The sequence below is a fragment of the Sesamum indicum genome, linkage group LG4 (genome assembly GCF_000512975.1).
Source record: "Sesamum indicum cultivar Zhongzhi No. 13 linkage group LG4, S_indicum_v1.0, whole genome shotgun sequence".
NCBI lineage: Eukaryota > Viridiplantae > Streptophyta > Magnoliopsida > Lamiales > Pedaliaceae > Sesamum > Sesamum indicum.
This window is the reverse complement of record NC_026148.1, coordinates 16959427-16979100: the sequence shown is the minus strand read 5'-3', so window position 1 is coordinate 16979100 and position 19674 is coordinate 16959427. Positions and strand designations below refer to the sequence as shown.

The 19674-nt window shown below is 34.4% G+C and overlaps 2 protein-coding genes across 2 annotated transcripts; both read left to right on the top strand.

Annotated features, from left to right (window-relative positions):
• On the top strand, positions 1193-7510 carry LOC105161301 (pyruvate kinase 1, cytosolic). The gene is made up of 16 exons (XM_011078940.2): positions 1193-1473; positions 1807-1903; positions 2269-2366; positions 2486-2641; positions 2995-3072; positions 3295-3426; positions 3618-3698; positions 4017-4088; positions 4197-4286; positions 4763-4907; positions 5081-5169; positions 5726-5821; positions 5944-6011; positions 6415-6514; positions 6729-6788; positions 7112-7510. Exons 1-16 carry the CDS (start codon positions 1405-1407, stop codon positions 7262-7264), a joined length of 1584 nt encoding a protein of 527 aa, XP_011077242.1. The 5' UTR covers positions 1193-1404; the 3' UTR covers positions 7265-7510.
• LOC105161300 (pyruvate kinase 1, cytosolic) lies at positions 11531-17757 on the top strand. The gene is made up of 16 exons (XM_011078939.2): positions 11531-11844; positions 12148-12244; positions 12641-12738; positions 12843-12998; positions 13422-13499; positions 13753-13884; positions 14065-14145; positions 14237-14308; positions 14417-14506; positions 14857-15001; positions 15118-15206; positions 15772-15867; positions 15979-16046; positions 16206-16305; positions 16548-16607; positions 17417-17757. The coding sequence occupies exons 1-16, from the start codon at positions 11776-11778 to the stop codon at positions 17567-17569; spliced, it is 1584 nt and encodes a 527-aa protein (XP_011077241.1). The 5' UTR covers positions 11531-11775; the 3' UTR covers positions 17570-17757.

Genomic DNA, 19674 nt, shown 5'->3' with positions numbered 1-19674 from the left:
AGTTATTATATTAAATTAAAAGTCACGTTTTGATATAACCTATAGTTTATTTTTTATTGAATTATGCATTATGCCACGTTAAATAATCTTTTAATTTATTGTTTATTTATTGAAGGGTTTGTTTTGATTTGAATTTTTTTAGATTATAGAATATTGTGGTATTAAATTTGACTGTGAAAGTATATAAAATGATCGTATAAGAATTTAAAATTCATTGCAATTGAAATAAATATTTTAAAATATTTAGAATCATTAATTTTTAAATAAATATTTTACTACTTATAAATGACGGAAATATTATAGGCACCATCTAAATGACTAGAATTCATATATTTCTCATTCAGGACAAATAGCGCGACCAAGTAATGTATTTGACCTCCTGACTGTTTGATCAGAATTCGATCAACAATTCATGTCAAAACTGTATAACTCAGTTATTTTTATAAAAATGCTAGTCGTTGTGTCACGTCGTTCCTACGTGTATATAATAAATAATTTTTCACCCTTTAAAATATATTATAAATAAGAGTATATTCTTGTCACATTAATTGACATTGTCTATCGGAAATGATAGTATATTCTTGTCATAAGTCCATAATTCTGGATTCATAATGTTACCAAACATCTTGCGTCTGTTTCACATAAAAAGAATTTGAGTGACTTATAAGTTATAATATCTCATTTTTCTAATTATGTATTTTTCTATTAAGAAATTCATAAATTTTATAAAATTAGAAGAAATAATCATAATATTTGGATTCGTTTTTGGAATGTTTTGTGGTGTTTTGTGGAGATAGAGAGAGAAAAACAAAGATAAATAAGTGTGTGTTAGAGATAGTATGTATGTTTGGATTTGTTTTTAGAGATAATTTAAAATAAGTATTATATGTTTAATATTGTGTTATGGGAGACAAAAAATATTATTCATTATCAAATCATGTCTTTTTTACATATATTTATATATATGTGTATGTATTTATGCTAAAACAGTTAATGAGGTGTTTTTGAATAATGACAAATATTGGGTATGTTTTGACTTGTATTGAAAATAGTTTGGAAATGAAAACATACGGAGTGAATCTTGGTACAATCAATCAGACTGGGCATCGACTGCATGGCATAAGACACAATCACCAAACTTTGTTGAAATTAGTTGAAAAAAAGGAATAAAGTCCTATAAAACAGAGGAACTGAAGTATTGGTTAATCCGTTGAAGCACGCTCACTGACTTTGACGGGGACAGCACATTGATTTGGTTGGAAGAGGGAAACAGTAGCAGTAAATGGGAAGCAAAAATTGTTCTTTTCCTTACTCTGTCATCGCTGTTTCCCAGCTACCCTCATAACCATTCCCACATTTTATCCACAGAGAAATTCACTCTCCACTGTGTGTTTGTGCGTGAAAATGGTGTCCAATTACCTGCTTCTTGAAGAGCCGATCAGGATGGCTTCAATTCTTGAGCCATCTAAGCCTGTAATTACTTCTTTTCTCTTTTTTCCTGTAGTTGTTAATTTTATTTTTTTTTTTCTCACTGAATTTTAACCAGTTATGTGAGTAAAGAAAAGGGTTGTGGGAAGTGATCGTACTGAATTGTGCTGAGAATTCAGCTTAATTTTTATTTCTGCTTTCTATTTTTGTACGATTATGTGGTGCTGTACCTTGTTTTGGGAATTTCAGTTAAGATGTAAGAGAAGTGTGATCTTGTAATGCTGTTGAATCAGTAGTCGAATCTGCTTTTTTTATTTTTAAGGAATATGTTTTCATGTGTTTTTTTCTTTGAGAATGTGAATCCATTTCTTTATGCAGAATTTCTTCCCAGCAATGACAAAGATAATTGGTACACTAGGCCCGAATTCGCGGTCCGTGGAGGTTATTTCTGGGTGTCTTAAGGCTGGAATGTCTGGTGATCTCCTTAACTCACTTCTCAATATTTTTTTCCAAAAAAATATTAGTGTAGTAACAGCAATTTATTACATTTTCTTGCCTGTTTTGCAGTCAAGATGTTCTATTACAAGTTAATGTTGCATCTGATGTTGCAATTATATGTACACATAAGATCCACATTATCTTAAGAAATTATTTTATACACGTGGTTGTATATAAAATACACTATGAGATGTAATCTTAATTTGCAACTGAAAATCCGAACCGCGTGTTTTTGGCTTTTAGTTATTTTCATTTCAACATAAGGACTAGCTTTACTAAAGCTTGAAGCATTGGAATTATTTACCCTAATGAATTAATATAAATCAAATGATGTTCCAATAGTTGCGCGATTTGATTTTTCATGGGGCGATGCTGAATTTCACCAAGAAACACTAGAGAATTTGAAAGTGGCCATCAAGACGACGAAAAAACTCTGTGCAGTAAGCTTGATATTTCTTGCACTGGCTTCAGGATTGCATGATTTTTCAGTAGATAACAATGTCAAAACTAGTCTTGTTTCGTCAAAACATAAAAGGTAAAAACCTTTTGGCTTTTTCAGGTTATGCTTGATACAGTGGGTCCAGAGCTGCTAATTGTCAACAAATCCGAGCATCCTATTACCCTCGAGGAAGATTCCTTCATCATCCTGACACCTGATCAAGATAAAGAAGCTACTTCAAATTTACTTCCCATTAATTTTAGTGGGCTATCCAAGGTAAAAATGCCGTGGTTTTCATATTCTTTTGAAATTTTTGATGATGCTTCATCGGCGCAAATGTTATATGCCAGTCATATGATTATGAGTCATGCAATCTTAAGTTACAGAAAAGGTTGAAACTATTTCCGAAGGTGATCACGCCTAGTACAAATTAGACTATATCTTGAAAGAATGGCAAGCCTCTAGCATTCTGTGCTCAGTTTTTTGGTTTCATTTTTGGTGCTCTATATCTTTGAGTATATTGTTGCACTGGATCATGGAGAAATAAAATCTCTGTGTTTTCAAAATCCTCATCCCCTGCATGGATGAAACTCGACTACTCTATAAACCTTAGTTTTCTTTCTTTGCAGGCAGTGAAAAAGGGTGATGATATCTTCATTGGCCAGTACTTGTTTACTGGAAGAGAAACAACTTCAGTTTGGCTGGAGGTATGGTAGCATCAGAAATGTTATTGTTGTTTCCATAGTATTTTGTGTCTTTATGGTTTCCAGAAATCTTGGTTCTTCAACAACTTCATTCTTACAATCTGTAGATCAACATGCAATGATGATAAATGCGTGAATAAATAATACATGAATTTCGACATGAACTCGCGTTTTAAGTGCATAACAAACATTTACACCATTTATTGTCAAATTCCGACCATGCAGGTATCTGAGGTGAAAGACGAGGATGTGGTTTGTCTGATCAAGAATTCTGCCATCTTGGCTGGGCCATTGTATACTCTACACGTCTCTCAGATCCGTATTGACCTTCCTACCCTCACTGATAAAGATAAGGAGGTATGTGCTTCTAGCAAGCCTGATTGACGAGGACTTCATCCGAGTCAATCCAGAAATACTATTTCATGCTTGTCCAAAGATGTGAAGCTTCCAAAGAAAATCCTCAAGCTCATATTACTGTTCTGTTTGAATATATTTCTGACCTTTTTTTCATCCATAATTACATGGTAGTTATTTCATACCATTATCAGGTTATAAGCACATGGGGACTCCGAAATAAAATAGATTTCCTTTCACTTTCTTATGCTCGACGTGCAGAAGATGTTAGACATGTAAGTATGTTCTACTGAATACTATTGCCCCTTCTCTCACTTCTAGTCATTTTTTATTTGGAATAATTATACTGACATCTCCTCAAATTTGGATATATTACCCAAAAAACTCTCGATTTGCAAAAAAATGACTACAGGAGATAATTATTCAAAACTGGAGGATTTCTTTTTGTAGTATGCCCAAACCTGAGTGGAAGTTTATGTAATTATCCCTTTTGGTTTTTAGCTAAGCGTTAGTAACAAATTAAAAATGTATATCCGGGTTGATGCTTTCGATATACTTGGTAATGGTTGGATAATTTTCATGGTTTCCTTCAGGCACGTGAGTTTCTTTCCAAATTGGGCGACCTGAACCAGACACAGGTTTTTGCCAAGATTGAGAATGTGGAGGTTAGAAGCCTGTTCTTGATTCTTCTTTGAATAACTTCTAAACATGAAACCGTACTAATCTTACAGCAAACTGTTTGTCATGCTTATTTTCCTGTCCTCTTCTTGCAGGGTTTGATTCATTTTGACGAGATTCTCCAAGAAGCCGATGGCATAATCCTTGCTCGTGGAAATCTTGGAATAGACCTCCCGCCAGAGAAGGTCCACCATAGGATTAGGAGTCAAATATTATCATTTAACTTCTTGAAACTAATATCCTACTCGCCTTCTCTCTTTTAGATCTAATTAAAAAATAATAATAAAAAAAGTATAATTTAAAAAACTCTAAAAACACTTAAATATGAATCTCCTGAAGAGCAACGTGAGAGTGTTGATTATATAATAAGGAAAATTAGCAAAATATTAGCAGCATGTTGTGCCAAAAGTTATAGCTAATAGTAAGAATGCTACTCGAATCTTCTAAATCTTCACAGACTGAGACAGAACTTTTTCTATATCCAAGGAGGTATTTCTAGCATAATTATCAGCTCCAAACCCTGTTCCCTTTTTCCGCTTTTTCTAGTTCCAATTTCATCATTTGCATTTTCTTTTTATTTGAGATGTCTCCCTCTTCCATGCAATTACCGTTAGTTGATCACTCTTTTAACGTTTCCAACAGCGTCTTCTACTGTTTTCAGGTATTTTTATATCAAAAGGAAGCTCTTTACAAATGCAACATAGCAGGGAAGCCAGCAATCATCACTCGTGTTGTGGACAGTATGACTGACAACTTAAGACCGACTCGTGCTGAGGCGACTGATGTTGCAAATGCTGTACTCGATGGTATGTTTCCATCCCCAACTACACTTTTGGTTTTTGTTTAGCTATAAACGTATCAACTATAGTGCCATTTGGTGCTTAGAGTTATCTGTTTTATGCCTTCATTGGTACATTTTGTCGGTTTATAGTTTGGCAACTTGAAAGCTTATCAAGTCTCAATTTGCACTTGTTTTCAGGTAGTGATGCAATTCTTTTAGGTGCGGAAACCCTGCGGGGATTATACCCCATTGAGACAATATCAACTGTCGGAAAAATTTGTTCCGAGGTTAGGTTTATTTTATATTATTCCCTTGCTTATTCAGCACTCTGAGAAACTTAATTGTGGCTGCATCATTTGACCAACCAGCCCAACTGAAACTCTCTCCACTTTGCCTCTGTACTTATGTATATAGATTCATAAAAGATTTTGCACAATATAATAAGGAAAAAGATTTTTATTTTATCGAAACGGATGTATGTTCGTGCTAATACTTTATAGTTTTGTCTCAACATATCATGTCGATGATCACTTTGACACCTCTTGAGTTATGGGTATATTACATTAAAGTCCACCAATTTTGTAAAATTACACTTACACTACATGTCACCATATTTTGATTGCAATTCCCCCTTGTGTTCCTATTCTTAGTGCAGTATCTGTAATATAAAAATATAATCACCGGATGTGCAATTCAAATTTTCAAAAATCTGTGTTCTTTTATAATATGCCTAAACCTGGCCGAGTAGCATTCTAATTATCCCTACCACCGTCATACTCATTTCCATACCAGGTTGAGTATCTTCTTAGTGCACCAATTAATTTATTATTACACTTTGTGCAGGCAGAAAAGGTTTACAATCAGGATCTCTATTTCAAAAATACTGTCAAGTACGTTGGCGAACCGATGACACACCTGGAGTCAATAGCTTCTTCTGCAGTATGTAGCTATTTACTTTGTTCCTTGTCGTTCAATCTGTTAAAGCCATATCCATATCATAAGTATGTTTAGCAGCTGGTGGTTTTGAATTGTTCATAAAACATAGTGCTTCATTGATCTAGGTCCGTGCTGCTGTGAAGGTGAAGGCATCTGTCATCATTTGTTTCACTTCATCAGGACGAGCTGCAAGGTTCTCTCTCTCTCTCTCTCTGTCTCTCCAGTAAGCTATATTTGTACGGGTGACTACATGCATAAACGCAGCTGCGTGTAGAAAAGGTTTTTGGCTGGCATAAATTTTATTGTCAAGGAAAAACTGAAATTTTACAGTATCTTACAGAATACTTAAATGCAGTGGATGGATGGTTGTTTATTATACTTGTAAGAAAATCATATCATTGTTAGAGAAGTATGAGTGGTCATGGATATATGACTCCAAACTCATAAAACTTGTGTACTTTTGTGTTTGATTTTTGGTATTTTCCTTTTGTCCACACATTTCAGTTCTATCATGCAACTTCCTAACATTATTAATATGCTCGAATAAATATTCAAATTTAAGTATTGATGTTATCTCCTTCGAAACAATGGTGCAGGCTAATAGCTAAGTACAGACCTACCATGCCTGTCTTATCAGTAGTCATTCCACGATTGAAGACAAATCAGCTGCAATGGACTTTCAGTGGTGCTTTTGAGGTACTCGATGGTGGTTCACATTCACATTTCTTTACATGTTCTATGCTATCCTATATCATAGTTCAGTGCTTTATGCTTATTTTCATCAATAGCGTGGCTTTGCTAAATGAATGCACATTGTTCTTTAATACGGGATTTTCATGTTCGATTTCATTTTTGTCGAGTTCCAGTTCCTATGCCGTCTCTTTTAATTGATGAAGTTGTGTATTGGCAGGCGCGGCAATCCCTGATAGTCAGAGGCCTTTTTCCCATGCTCGCAGATGCTCGACATCCTGTAAGATTTTCTTCATCTGTTCCTTTTCCATGATTTAACTAAGGGGGTGTTTCGATGATTTAAACATCTTTGAATACTTAAAAGATGTAGCAAACTGTTTGATAGTTTTTATAAAAATAAGCTTATAAGATTCAAAAATAAAAGATGGTAAGAGTTTCTAAGATCCATTTAAAGAAGAAATGAGTCCTTATCCTATACGTAAAAATTTGTGTGTTCTTGCTTTTGGTTTTTCTCTGTTTGCTTTTGCACACGTTTTACACACTTCTGTATTGATTTCTCTAAACTCCGAGTCATGCATAATACAAGCCATGCTCTGTTTGCAGGCTGAGCCCGTGAGTGCAACGAACGAGTCCGTCTTAAAGCTTGCTTTGTGTCACGGGAAGGCTGTTGGCCTCATAAAACCGCATGACCGTGTCGTCGTTTGTCAGAAAGTTGGTGATGCATCTGTAGTGAAGATCATTGAGCTTGAAGATTAGATTCTCCCCTTCTTTTCTGAAAATCTTACAAAACAACGGATGGTGGTAGCGTACGTTCGATTTTGTCTATGTTCTGGTGCTTGTCGTCTTCGGTATGGTATGAGAAAGAACAACAATGTTGCAGTACTACGAATCTACTGAATGACAATGTTGCACTACTATGAATCTACTGTTAGGATGCTGTGATATGTATGTATGAAAATTTACCAAGATGAGAAAAAGTAGTTTACTTTTCCATTATCTTATGATTAGGAGTGGTCATGGTCGAATTTCATCGCTTTTGGAAGAACTTTTAAGCTAGAGTTAGTGAGTACGAGTTGCTACAAAATTAAGCTGAAACTACGAATTTCAATCAATCAATCAAACTGAGAGAATAGGACTAGTTAGGTTGTAAATGCTTTTTGTTTCATCTCATCTCAGCTATGAAAAATGAGTTGGGTTGATATGAGAAATTGTTTTTGAGGATGTTATTGGTTGTGAGTTAGAAATATGATGACAATATAAGATGCCATGTGCAAAAGGTGTTAGATAAAAAAATAATAACAATAATGGTTATTGTTTATGTGGTATGGTGGTTAAATTGTATTTATTATCATGTATGTTAGTGGGTGGTAATTTAAGAACTTTAGGTACAGGGGTGACAAATTATAACCTGTAAATTAATATTTTTTTAATAGTTAGAGGACTTCGATCATCGAAAATTTATAATTTGCTGAATTTTTTTTTTTTATCTTAAAGAAATTATAGTATTTTAATTTGGAATTTTCGATGAAGAGTTATATTTTCTACTCTCTTCTGCCACAAATTTTACATGTAAAAGGGGGGCGGGCGAAGAGTGTTGGGTGTAGGTTCTTTCAATGGGAAGATCCTCCAATGTGCTCAAGAGGAAGGGTTATAATCTCTGGCTTGGTGAGGAAGATGACAATGTAGAGAAGGGAAAAACAAAATTGGAAAGGATGAAGAAATTCTAACTTAAGTTTCTTGTATTTTCAATTTCTTTTTTTTGTTTTTATGATTTGTATGTTAGGAAGTGGTGGAAGTTGTAAGAAAATTAGTGCAATAAGAGTGTTAAGACGTGGATGTGCGCTAGATAGAAATGGTGATGTGATAAGTTGTGGCCACGGCTTATTCCATGCCAACTTTTTCTTCAAAATAATATATCAGAACCATTTGTTCGACATGAAAAAGAAGGAACAACACGACCACGATGACAACGGTATTAGTCTCGGTGGTGGAGGGTAGGTGTAGGTAGGGAGAAAGGGAGAAAGATATATATATATATATATATATATATATATATATACATTCAACAATTAAAAATTTGAAGGGGAGGAAAAAAGTTTCATGTTGAAGCCAAATTCTTTTGCTACACTCACAAATATTTGTTATAAAGCTGCAAAACAGCGTCGTTTCAATGAACTTTCTTATATTATAAAATATGATTCTTTTGTAATAAAATAATATCACAGTAAAAAATTAAAACTATGTCGCTTTCGTTGGAATTATTGCTACAAGGTAAAATTCATAGTAAAAACCAACTTTGTTATGGGTTCTTTGTCGTAGCAAAATACATATTTTTCTTGTATTGCTACACAGATATTAGATTTTCACTGAATTTATATTTTAAATTTTGTAATAATTAGAACTACATTTTTCTCCGTTCCATTTGTCATAAATGCTGCGGTAGAGTATTAAATACCAAATTTTAATGAAGTATTTAAAATCCCTAATATCTATGTGATATTTGGTAAAAGTATAGAATTTATCTTATTGGGTTAGGTATGAATTTCTCATGAGACAGAATGTATCTATGGAGGGGATATCTCAAGAGGTGTACTTATAATCTTCATTAAAAAAAATATGACTTTTCATTATGGCCAATTACCATGTTTAAATCGGCCAATTACCGTATGGCACGACGGTAAGGATGGCCAGTTTTCGTTTAAATCGGCCTATTACTTAGAGCTGGCGAAGCGCTCCAGTACCATAGCCTCAACTTTTGGCCGGAGTGAAGGCAGTGATCAAAGGATACGACGTGACAAACGGGAGCTTGTGTGGCATAGTCAGACTCCTCCAAAAGTGCGAATGTTCATATGGAGGGCTTGCCAAGAAACCATATATACCAACGCAGTTCAATTTGGCTAGACGGATAGGAGTCTCAGGTTAGGAGGAACCTGTGTGTTGTGTGGTGCTGAGGACGAAACAATCATACATGTACTGTAATAATCTGCTTTCCCTAGGCACGTATCTTTCCCTTCCCTAGGCACGTATGGTCGCTATCATTCCTCTCAAACAGCCAGCCTTAAGGCCTGGATTTGGTCAAACTTAAATCAATTAAAACAAACAATTTTCTAGCATTATGTTGCGGTTTGTGGCAGCATCGAAACCAGGTTGTTATTGAGGGAAAGGATACAACAGCAATGCAGCTATCTGGTCAGACGAATTCTGCGGTATCAAGAGGAATATGTGGCGGCTGTAGTTGCTGTTAGGCTTAAGCATTCTGCTCTTGAGAAAAGGTATAGGGCTGGTGTGAATGTTGAAAGAAGTGGGTGGGTTTCATGTTTTGGACTTTTTGTACTCATTCCGTTTACTTATTAATATAATTCATCGTTCCCTCAAACAAAAAGAAAATTACTATGATTAAATTCGGCGGATTTTAATTAACGTAGTTAGGTTATTAATCATTATTTTTACAAGTGAGGGCTAAAATTTTTTTGGCTTAAAGGCAATTTTTGTTCCCTAACTTCAGGTCATTCTCGTTTTAGTCCCCTAAGTTACTAGGGTTTCATTTTGGTCCCGTAAAACTGAAAAAATCTCAATTTTGGTACAAATTTGGTTGGAAAATTGAGTCACTCGCCGGAAAAAGTCACATGCCAGGCATGTGACTTTTTAAATTTGGGCTTGCATTGTGATTGGCTGAAAAAGAAGATGTGGTGAAGACATGGCCTGAAGTTAGGGGACTAAAACGAGAATGGCCTGAAGTTAGGGGACGGAATGACTCAACTTTCCGACCAAATTTGTACCAAAATTGAGATTTTTTCAATTTTACGAGACTAAAATGGAACTCTAGTAACTTAGGGGACTAAAACGAGAATGACCTGAAGTTAAGAGACGAAAAGTGACTTTAATCCATTTTTTTTTTCATAGCTTTGGTCATAGGTGAAACCATATTAAAAGTAACTGTTGTCCAAAACTTAACTTTTTGCGTCAATTTTATCTAGCTATAATAGATAGTATTGATTTACAACGGTTCTTAAGGCGTAGTGATTTATAGTTGAATAATTAATTTTTTTGTAGTGCTTGCAAATGATAGAGGTGTTTGTATAATTAAATTTAATTATAGAGAGTATTGTCATACTAATGCAAAATACAAAATCAAACATATTTGAAACTCCGAAAAATAGAAAGAATTATTTTGAAATTAAAGTCATAGTAATGCCTCTAATTAATACTAAATTTTTACTTATCTTTGTTTTTCTTTCTTTCTCCAAAAAACAAAAATAAAAAATTATCATTATTTTTATCTCTCTATCTTCTAAAAATAAAAAAAAATAAATTACAATTATCCCCTAGGAGATTTTGTATAATTAATAATCGTAAATACCCTTTCTTTATTTGGGAATTACACATATTTCTTCACATGAAAAATAATTACGTAGCCTCTAACAGTAGGATATAAATTACTATTTTGCTCTTACTGATATTTTGAAATATTTAAAAAATAAAAAACAATTCTTAGAGTGTAAAGCAAATAATTTATAGGGCATTTAGATCATAAAAATATTTTTAAAAAAATTTTGAACATATAAAAAATTAAAATCTATAATCCAAAAAAATATTTAGTTAGTTTATCGCAAAAATTTGAATGGAAAAGGATAATGAATGAGCTCGTTAGTCAATGGACATTAAAATAATATAGATATTTATAATTTTATAAATAATTAATTATGTCAAATTTTAAGATATGTAACGATAATTTATCTTAAAAAAATTAAAATTAAAACCATAGTGTCGTGCCGAATGTATTGAATTTGTCCAAGTGTTGACCATCCAAGAAGAGCACAAGCGTACAAATGTAAGGTCCACGCATGAGCATCATACGATCCGAATCTCCAAACCCGCAACGCATGATCCGGACTTTGGTCCACCCATATGCATCATACGATCCGTATCTCCAAACCCGCCACGCATGACGCGGACTTCCCCCTCTACCTCGTACGTCCTTGGTTTTGGACCCTTACCACCGTCTATGCGTGGCAGATTACAGAGTATTGAGTCAGTGGCACTGAAAATATTGCAGGACACAATCACATCTGAAGAAATTTCCATCAACTCCAACAGATTCTTTTTTTCTAATATATATATGTAAATAATGTAAATCTCTCCTGTTCCTCTCCAACGCTACCACCTTGTTAGATTTCCAAGAATTTTGTTATACTTTGATCTCCTCCTACCAAAGACTCAATCACACACTCAACTGTGTGTTTGTGCGCTTTTCTTGATAAGCTAAAATGGTGTCGAATCACTTGCATCTCGAGGAGCCCATAAGGATGTCTTCCATTCTTGAGCCCTCTAAACCTGTATGCATTTCTTGTCTTTTTAAATAATAATAATAATAATAATAATCTTTGAAAGAACTTTCTTCCACAAACGATATGGCCCTTGTTCTATTATAGGGTAATTTATCAAATTTTTTCTTTCTAAACTCGTTTAGTGACAATGATCTCAGGTTGTACTGCTTTTCCTAGTTGCTTGGACAGTTTGTTAGTGTTGGGACCTAAATCGAAGTGTGTGATGTTGTGTTAATGCTGAAATGGTGGGGTTGAGTACTATCTGTGTTCTTGATTCTTTTGAATTGCTGTAATTGGAATTTCTCCCTGCAGAATTTCTTTCCAGCAATGACAAAGATAGTCGGGACTCTTGGCCCAAAATCGCGGTCAGTGGAGGCTATTTCTGGATGCCTTCGGGCTGGAATGTCTGGTGATTTTCATTGAATCACTGTCAGCTTCTTTATCATCAGTTAGATTGCTAATGAGTATACTTGTATGCTATTTTCTAGGGCTATTTGATAATTTTACTGAATTAAAAGTGATCATAGTGTACAAGTTATTGTATCTGATCCTTTTTCTTCCTTTCCCTGTTGCTTGCAAGATTGAATTCACAAAAGATCACTTGGCGGTGATTTTTTATGGATTGAAATAAACCACATTTATCTCATTTACGAGTTCAAATACCATCTAAGAAAGAGAAAAGGGAGTGTTAAGATTAGTAGTTATCCTGTTGTTCTATGGCTTACTTAAAATTCTAAATTTCGAATTGTAAATTTGATGTAATGGATGATTAAGTTGATACGTTATCTTCTATACTTACGGACAGTTGCACGGTTTGATTTTTCATGGGGCGACGCTGAATATCACCAAGAGACATTGGAGAATCTGAAAGCGGCTATCAGGAGTACTAAGAAGCTCTGTGCGGTAAGCCTAAAATCTTTGCAGTGACTTGCGTAGGAAATGTAATTTTCATGCACAAAAATGAAAACAAGTTAACCTTTGTTTATCCTATTTCTTGTGTTCATCAGGTTATGCTTGACACAGGAGGCCCAGAACTGCAAGTTGTAAACAAAACTGAGCACCCTATTTCCCTTAAGGAAGATGCATTGATCGTTTTAACACCTGATCAGGACAAGGAAGCTACGTCTAATTTACTTCCCATTAATTTTAGGGGGTTATCCAAGGTAACAATATTCGATGGGAGATCTTGTGAAAATTTTTTAGCATTTCAATTTTACTGACAGCAGGCTTTATTGGTGCTCTGAGAGCTTATAAAAGTTTTAGACTAGGTGAATCTGGCTGTTTGTGATACTTTTGTGCAAATTTTTTTAACTCATGCATGGTAAAACGTTTCTTGTTTGTCTTTCCAATACTCAAATTCTAGTATGGGAAGTTTAGGTTTTCTATGCTGTCTGTTCATATTTTTCAGCAGTGTTTCTGCATTGAGCGTCTGAAGAGATGCACAGGTCTGTAATTTTCTCGCTCTTGAACTATTATGTGCCATAATTTGCTCTTTCTACTTTTTGCCTAAAGCTGCAACTTTCGGATCCACCATTTCATAGATATGAACTTCTGTTAAATCTGGACATACTTTTCTGACTTTGCAGGCAGTAAAGACAGGAGACACTATTTTCATTGGCCAGTATCTGTTCACAGGAAATGAAACAACTTCAGTATGGCTGGAGGTATGGTGACATGAACCTTGACATTGCCATTTGGTTGTTTCAGATTAACTTTCGAGAATGTTACATCTGACTGGCCCACCAATAGAATTTGCCGTTCTTTTCCATTTGTGAGGCCAATGATTCGAGCTCATTCTCGTTATTAATCTTGAACAAAACATTTGGAAAAGATAAAAACAACATGTGATTGTCTAAAGAATTATTAATTAGTGTATACAAACATCTAATCCGAACATAATGGGTCCCAACTATACAGGTAAAGGAGGTCAAAGGAGAGGATGTGCATTGCATAATCAAGAATTCTGCCACATTGGCTGGATCATTGTATACTCTGCATGTCTCTCAGATCCACATTGAACTTCCTACTTTGACTGATAAAGATAAGGAGGTATGCGAATTTGACACACTGAGAGGGTATCATCTAAATCATTCAAGTTCGGTTCTTTCATGCTTACAACAATGCATGATCACCACCACTTTTAAGAAGATATATTCTGAATCTTGCTCAACTCTTCCTATTGAAATGTGCAGTTCATTTTGGTTTTCGGTAATGTCATGCAAATAACAGGTTATAAGGACTTGGGGTGCTCGCAACAGCATAGACTTCATTTCCATTTCATACACACGGCACGCGGAAGACATCAGAAATGTAAGTAGTTCGCTAAGTCATGTTTTCATCTTGTTGATACTAAAGTTCTGTCAAGCTATCAAGATGAACTTGTTCTCATGTTTTCCTTCAGGCTCGTGAATTTCTTTCTAAACTAGATGGCCTCAGTCAGACTCAGATTTTTGCAAAAATTGAAAATGTAGAGGTCGGCAATCTCTTCCACTTCTTTCAAGGCAAACTCGAAAGTTGAAGCTGGTTGTTAATCTTTAAGTGAAATATTTCTCGTAATTATTTTCATTATCTTTTATTACAGGGGATGATTCATTTTGATGAGATTCTCCAAGAAGCTGATGGCATCATCCTTGCTCGTGGAAATCTTGGAATCGATCTCCCACCGGAGAAGGTACGTTACAGAGGCTGGATGTATGATTTGACTGTTCCTTTAGACAGACAAGTCTTGGCTTAAGCAACGCTGCATTCTCTCAATAGCTTAAAGGATTCTTTTACCTTTAACTTGCTATGGATCTACATGAAATCACTTTTTTATATAGGGCTGACTATTATACAGGGAAATTATAAGAACCAAAAAAGACTTGGAAAATAGTCATTTTCGCCATTTAGAAGCAATATTTTACCATTCGTTCTCTTTCCTTTCTTTTACCTATGGTTGATCTTAGCATTTATTTTCGCGGACTTTCGGTTTGGTGGATTGCTCACTCGTATTGTCTAACATACTTTTTCTACTGTGCTCAGGTGTTTTTATTTCAAAAACAAGCTGTTCACAAGTGCAATATGGCAGGCAAGCCTGCAGTGGTCACTCGCGTTGTCGACAGCATGACAGACAACTTAAGACCAACTCGTGCGGAGGCAACTGACGTTGCCAATATTGTACTCGATGGTATCTTCCGGTTCTCATCCTTGTTTGTCTAATTCGTCCCCAAAGGTCAATTATGAAAGCAATTTGAGTTTTGGGACTCAAAAACTTATATTATATCGTTCGTGTTCGTTTTTCAGGCAGTGATGCAATCCTTTTAGGTGCGGAAACACTAAGGGGACTTTACCCTGTTGACGCTATATCTATTGTTGGTCGAATTTGCGCCGAGGTAACTTAACTTCTTTTATTCCTCTTGCTTGTTGCGACGTGGTTTCTGTACATTTATAGTCAATGGAAAGAAGTACCCAAAGGAAAAATATCGAGAAATTTGAGATGGGCCGATCAATTTGCAATGTGTGAGACTGTCCACACAAATTTTTGATTGGATTCCCCGTTATTTGGATTGATGGATTTGAAATCCATCTAACTTGTTTGGCTCATAAAATGAATCAGTAGAATTTTTTAAATCCTTTTTCTTGAATCCATTAATTTTAACTCTATTTGTGATGGACTTGAAACCCACCCAATAACCTAGTCATTTAAATCTTTTGAAATGCTCTAAAGTCATCAGCCAAATAAACTTAAAATCCTTGCACAAATTCCTAATGGACCCAAATAAAAGATTTCAAACAGGGATTTTGATCAAATGAATTTCAAATCCATTCATTTCAAATCTTCAGCCTAATTCAAATCCACCATGCCAAACGCATCCTCATAGAACTGGCTTGAGATGAAAAATTTTAATTTTACTCGCTACCATCATGCGGAATAGTTAACTGACATACCTTGTGCAGGCAGAAAAGGTTTACAATCAGGATTTGTACTTCAGAAAGGCGGTTAAGTGTGTTGGCCAACCAATGTCTCACATTGAATCAATTGCTTCCTCTGCTGTATGTTACTCTAAAATCTTACACCTCTTTCCTTTCAGATCACTATGTCTCAACATTCTGTCTCTGCATGGCACTTTAGTCGATTTTAGTTCATACATTTTGTTAATGTAGGTACGTGCCGCCATCAAGGTCAAGGCATCAGTCATTATTTGTTTCACTTCATCGGGACGAACGGCCATGTCAATCTCCCTACCCCCTCTCTCTCTCTATATATATATGTGTGTGTGTGTGTGTGTGTATGTTTATGTGGGTGTGTGTGTATATATATGTTTATGTAGGTGTGTTTGTAGTTGACTATCTTAAAAAGTAAAATAACAAGGTCAATCATAATAATGCAGGCTTATAGCTAAGTACAGGCCAACAATGCCTGTATTCTCTGTTGTCATTCCACGTCTGAAGACGGATCAACTGCACTGGACCTTTACTGGAGCTTTTGAGGTATACTTTCGAGTGTCGAGGTTACATTAATATGCTATTACATGGATTTTGTTATCTATTGATTGAAAAGCTTGTGTTTATTTGATAGGCTCGTATCATTTTCAAATTCCTTCTGCACCCTTTGGGGTGAAGGACCAAAACTTTAACATTGTCGTCATTTGTCCTAGCAACAGCTACTTAGTATGTGGTTGATAGTACTTGTTTTGGGGATATTCATTGTGAAAATTACTTCTTGTTGGCAGGCAAGGCAATCTTTGATCGTCAGAGGGCTTTTCCCCATGCTTGCAGATGCTCGACATCCGGTAAGTTTTATAATCTGTATGTTGTCTGGTTGGCGCAGCCTTTGCATAGTTGTTCAAATACTTTTTGAAAGAATTCAGATTTTCATCATTTTTGTCAGAACTTAGAACTCGAGAGCTCTAAAGTTCTCGACTTTGATTATGGTCCTTTCTTAGCTTACCATATTTGCGTTTGCTCTGCGGTCATTATAATGTTCATTATTGCCTAACGGGATTTAACCTCCCCGTTGTATATAATTACTCGGACCTTGATGATGTTTGAGCATATTACAAAAGAATCTCTCAATTTTGAAAAATTGCGCGACATCTTTTTACATTATAGATTTCTTTTGGTCGTCTGGTCTTTAAGGCGGTATGTGTTACGTAAAAATATAACTACAAGTGGCGACATAATTCTTAATACTTTTTAGAATATGCTCAAACTTCACCAGGTGTACGTGTCACCATAGTTGTCTCTTAATATGATGCAACCTTGTTGCATTTTAGCTTCTTTGCGTCTACGAAAATGATAATTTGGTACTTGTATTATCTTAATCATATTTAAAGCCCAAAGATTTTACCAAGCTACATAACACAAGTCTTGTCTTATTCGATTTTCACATTTACAAAATTATCCTAACCGTTCGATATTCAGGATGCATTTGCAATAACTTCTACTTTTGTTATGAACATAAATCATAGAAAAAGTTGCAGTTGCAAACACTCCCTGTGAGGAATCTATCATACGCAAGGGATATGTACTGGTTGTCTCGGTGTGTATATTATCCGAATTATGTGAAAGAATTTGATACAAGATGTGCTCAATCTTGCAGGTTGAAACAACAAACGCAACAAACGAGTCCATTTTAAAGGTTGCTTTGGATCACGGCCAGGCCTCCGGCATTGTTAAACCACACGATCGTGTCGTTGTTTGCCAGAAAGTCGGGGATGCATCTGTGGTGAAGATCATTGAGCTTGAAAATTAGACCATATTCATAGGATAAACATAGTACGGACGGGCAGAACATATATATGAGTCGTGATTATGTGTTGAGACATGTCATTTTACATCGTACTGGCAAAAATAATGACGTACTAGAGTGAGTAAAATGTAAATAACCCCTCATGTCCAAGTTCGAGATCAATATATTTGAGACTTTTTCTCTTAGGGTAAGCTAACTTTAGGTAAATCGCGTAACACCTCGTATGATTTGGTGAAATTGTATGAAATTCTTCTATATTCATTTTATAGGTAAAAGGCCTTGTATATTTTTTAAAATATACTAAAAATTAAGTATTATTTGTTAGAAACTAACGAAAAGTGTTTGACATGTGCGTATTATACGAAATGACATCGTTTTTTTTCTTTTAGCTACTTTAAGTGTGCAAATATTCACTTTGCCTCTTGTTTTTATATTTAAACATATTTAATAAATTATATGTTATTGACTAGTTTAAATTATTAGTTAATTAAATGTATTTTAAAAGATCATTAAAAAGGCGTGAGCCGTTATAAAATTATATTTATTGACGTTACTCTCACAATCACTGTTGCCCTCTTTTGCTTGCACTAGGCAATGGCGAGGTCGCTCAGAATCTAACGACGATATTAGTAGTTGCCGATAGAGGTGGCAACGACGATAATATATAAATATTATATATGTATTACATGTATAATTGTATATCTATATCCATATCTATTTATATCTATCCATACATATATATATATATATATATATATATGAATGACCCTAAAAATTTCTTTCAATTTTTAATTTACCTAAATTGACCTTATAATAATATTATTCCCAAGGATAATTATGGACTAGATATGATATCTTGATATTCATGTACCAAAGGGTGTCCAAAATTATGTAATACATGGTTAATTTTTTTAGAGTTAGAAAGTCACAAATTAACTAGAAAATATATTGTGGTGAATAATTCAAAAGTATCAAAATTATTAGGGATTAAATAGAAATCTTACAAAAACTTAGAATTAAATTATATATATTTAAAAGTTAGGGGACTAAATTGTAAAATTTACAAAAACTATCTAAAAGAATAAAGAAAAAGTAGAGAGTAAAAATAAAAAAAAAAAAAAAAGCCACACACTCACATAATCTGACTTTCCTTATCTATTATATTAAATACTACTTTTATTTTTTTATTTTAATATATGAGATTTGATTTTAATTTCTAAGAATTAGAAAATCTAATATTGGCTAGAAAATAAATGATAGGGTATAATTCAAATATCTAAAGGACTAAATTGAAGCATTATAAAAATTATTTGGAATGAAATTGCATTTTGTTGTGAAACCTTATTTATAGGGGTGGCAACGGAGCGGATTTGAGTGGACTCGTCACACCAATTTCGGGACGGACCCAGGATCCACCCCACCTCTGTCTTTTTTACACCCCACCTCGCCTCGCCCCGGCCCGGTGCAAAACCCGTCGGGGCGAGTCTAATCCAGTGTACCCGATTATATTTTAATTTTTTATTTATTGTAAAAATATAAAAAATATTCAACATATCAGTTATAAATAAATTTATTCGAAAAATATTAAATTCAAAAATAAATTCTCAAATCAAAATAAATACCACATCATCGTTCATCTTCTTTCTCGTCAAAAATTGTTAGACAATTCTTCAATTCTTCAACTGTTGAATAAGTACCTAACAATACATAAGCAAAAAATATAATATATTATTAATATTTATTCTATCAAAATAAAGTAAAAAAAATATAATTAAATTTTCTTACTATTTACCTTATTCCACAACCAACAACGAGAACACATCAATGCCTACAAAGTAAAATCTATATCCATTATATATATACATATATTATATCGAAGCGGGTCTCTATGGACTCGAAATGGGGCGGGTTCTAATTTTTAGGACCCGTTATCCGCCCGACTAATATTTTCTGGACCCAAACTCGCCCTATTAGAGGCGGGTCCGAAAATGGATCTTGTCATGTACGAATTTAAATTTATATAAGTATGAAGATTATAAATAAGTTAGATTAATTGATTTCTCTGTCAATTTGTCGAGTTACCCATAATTAACTGATTAAATTATAAC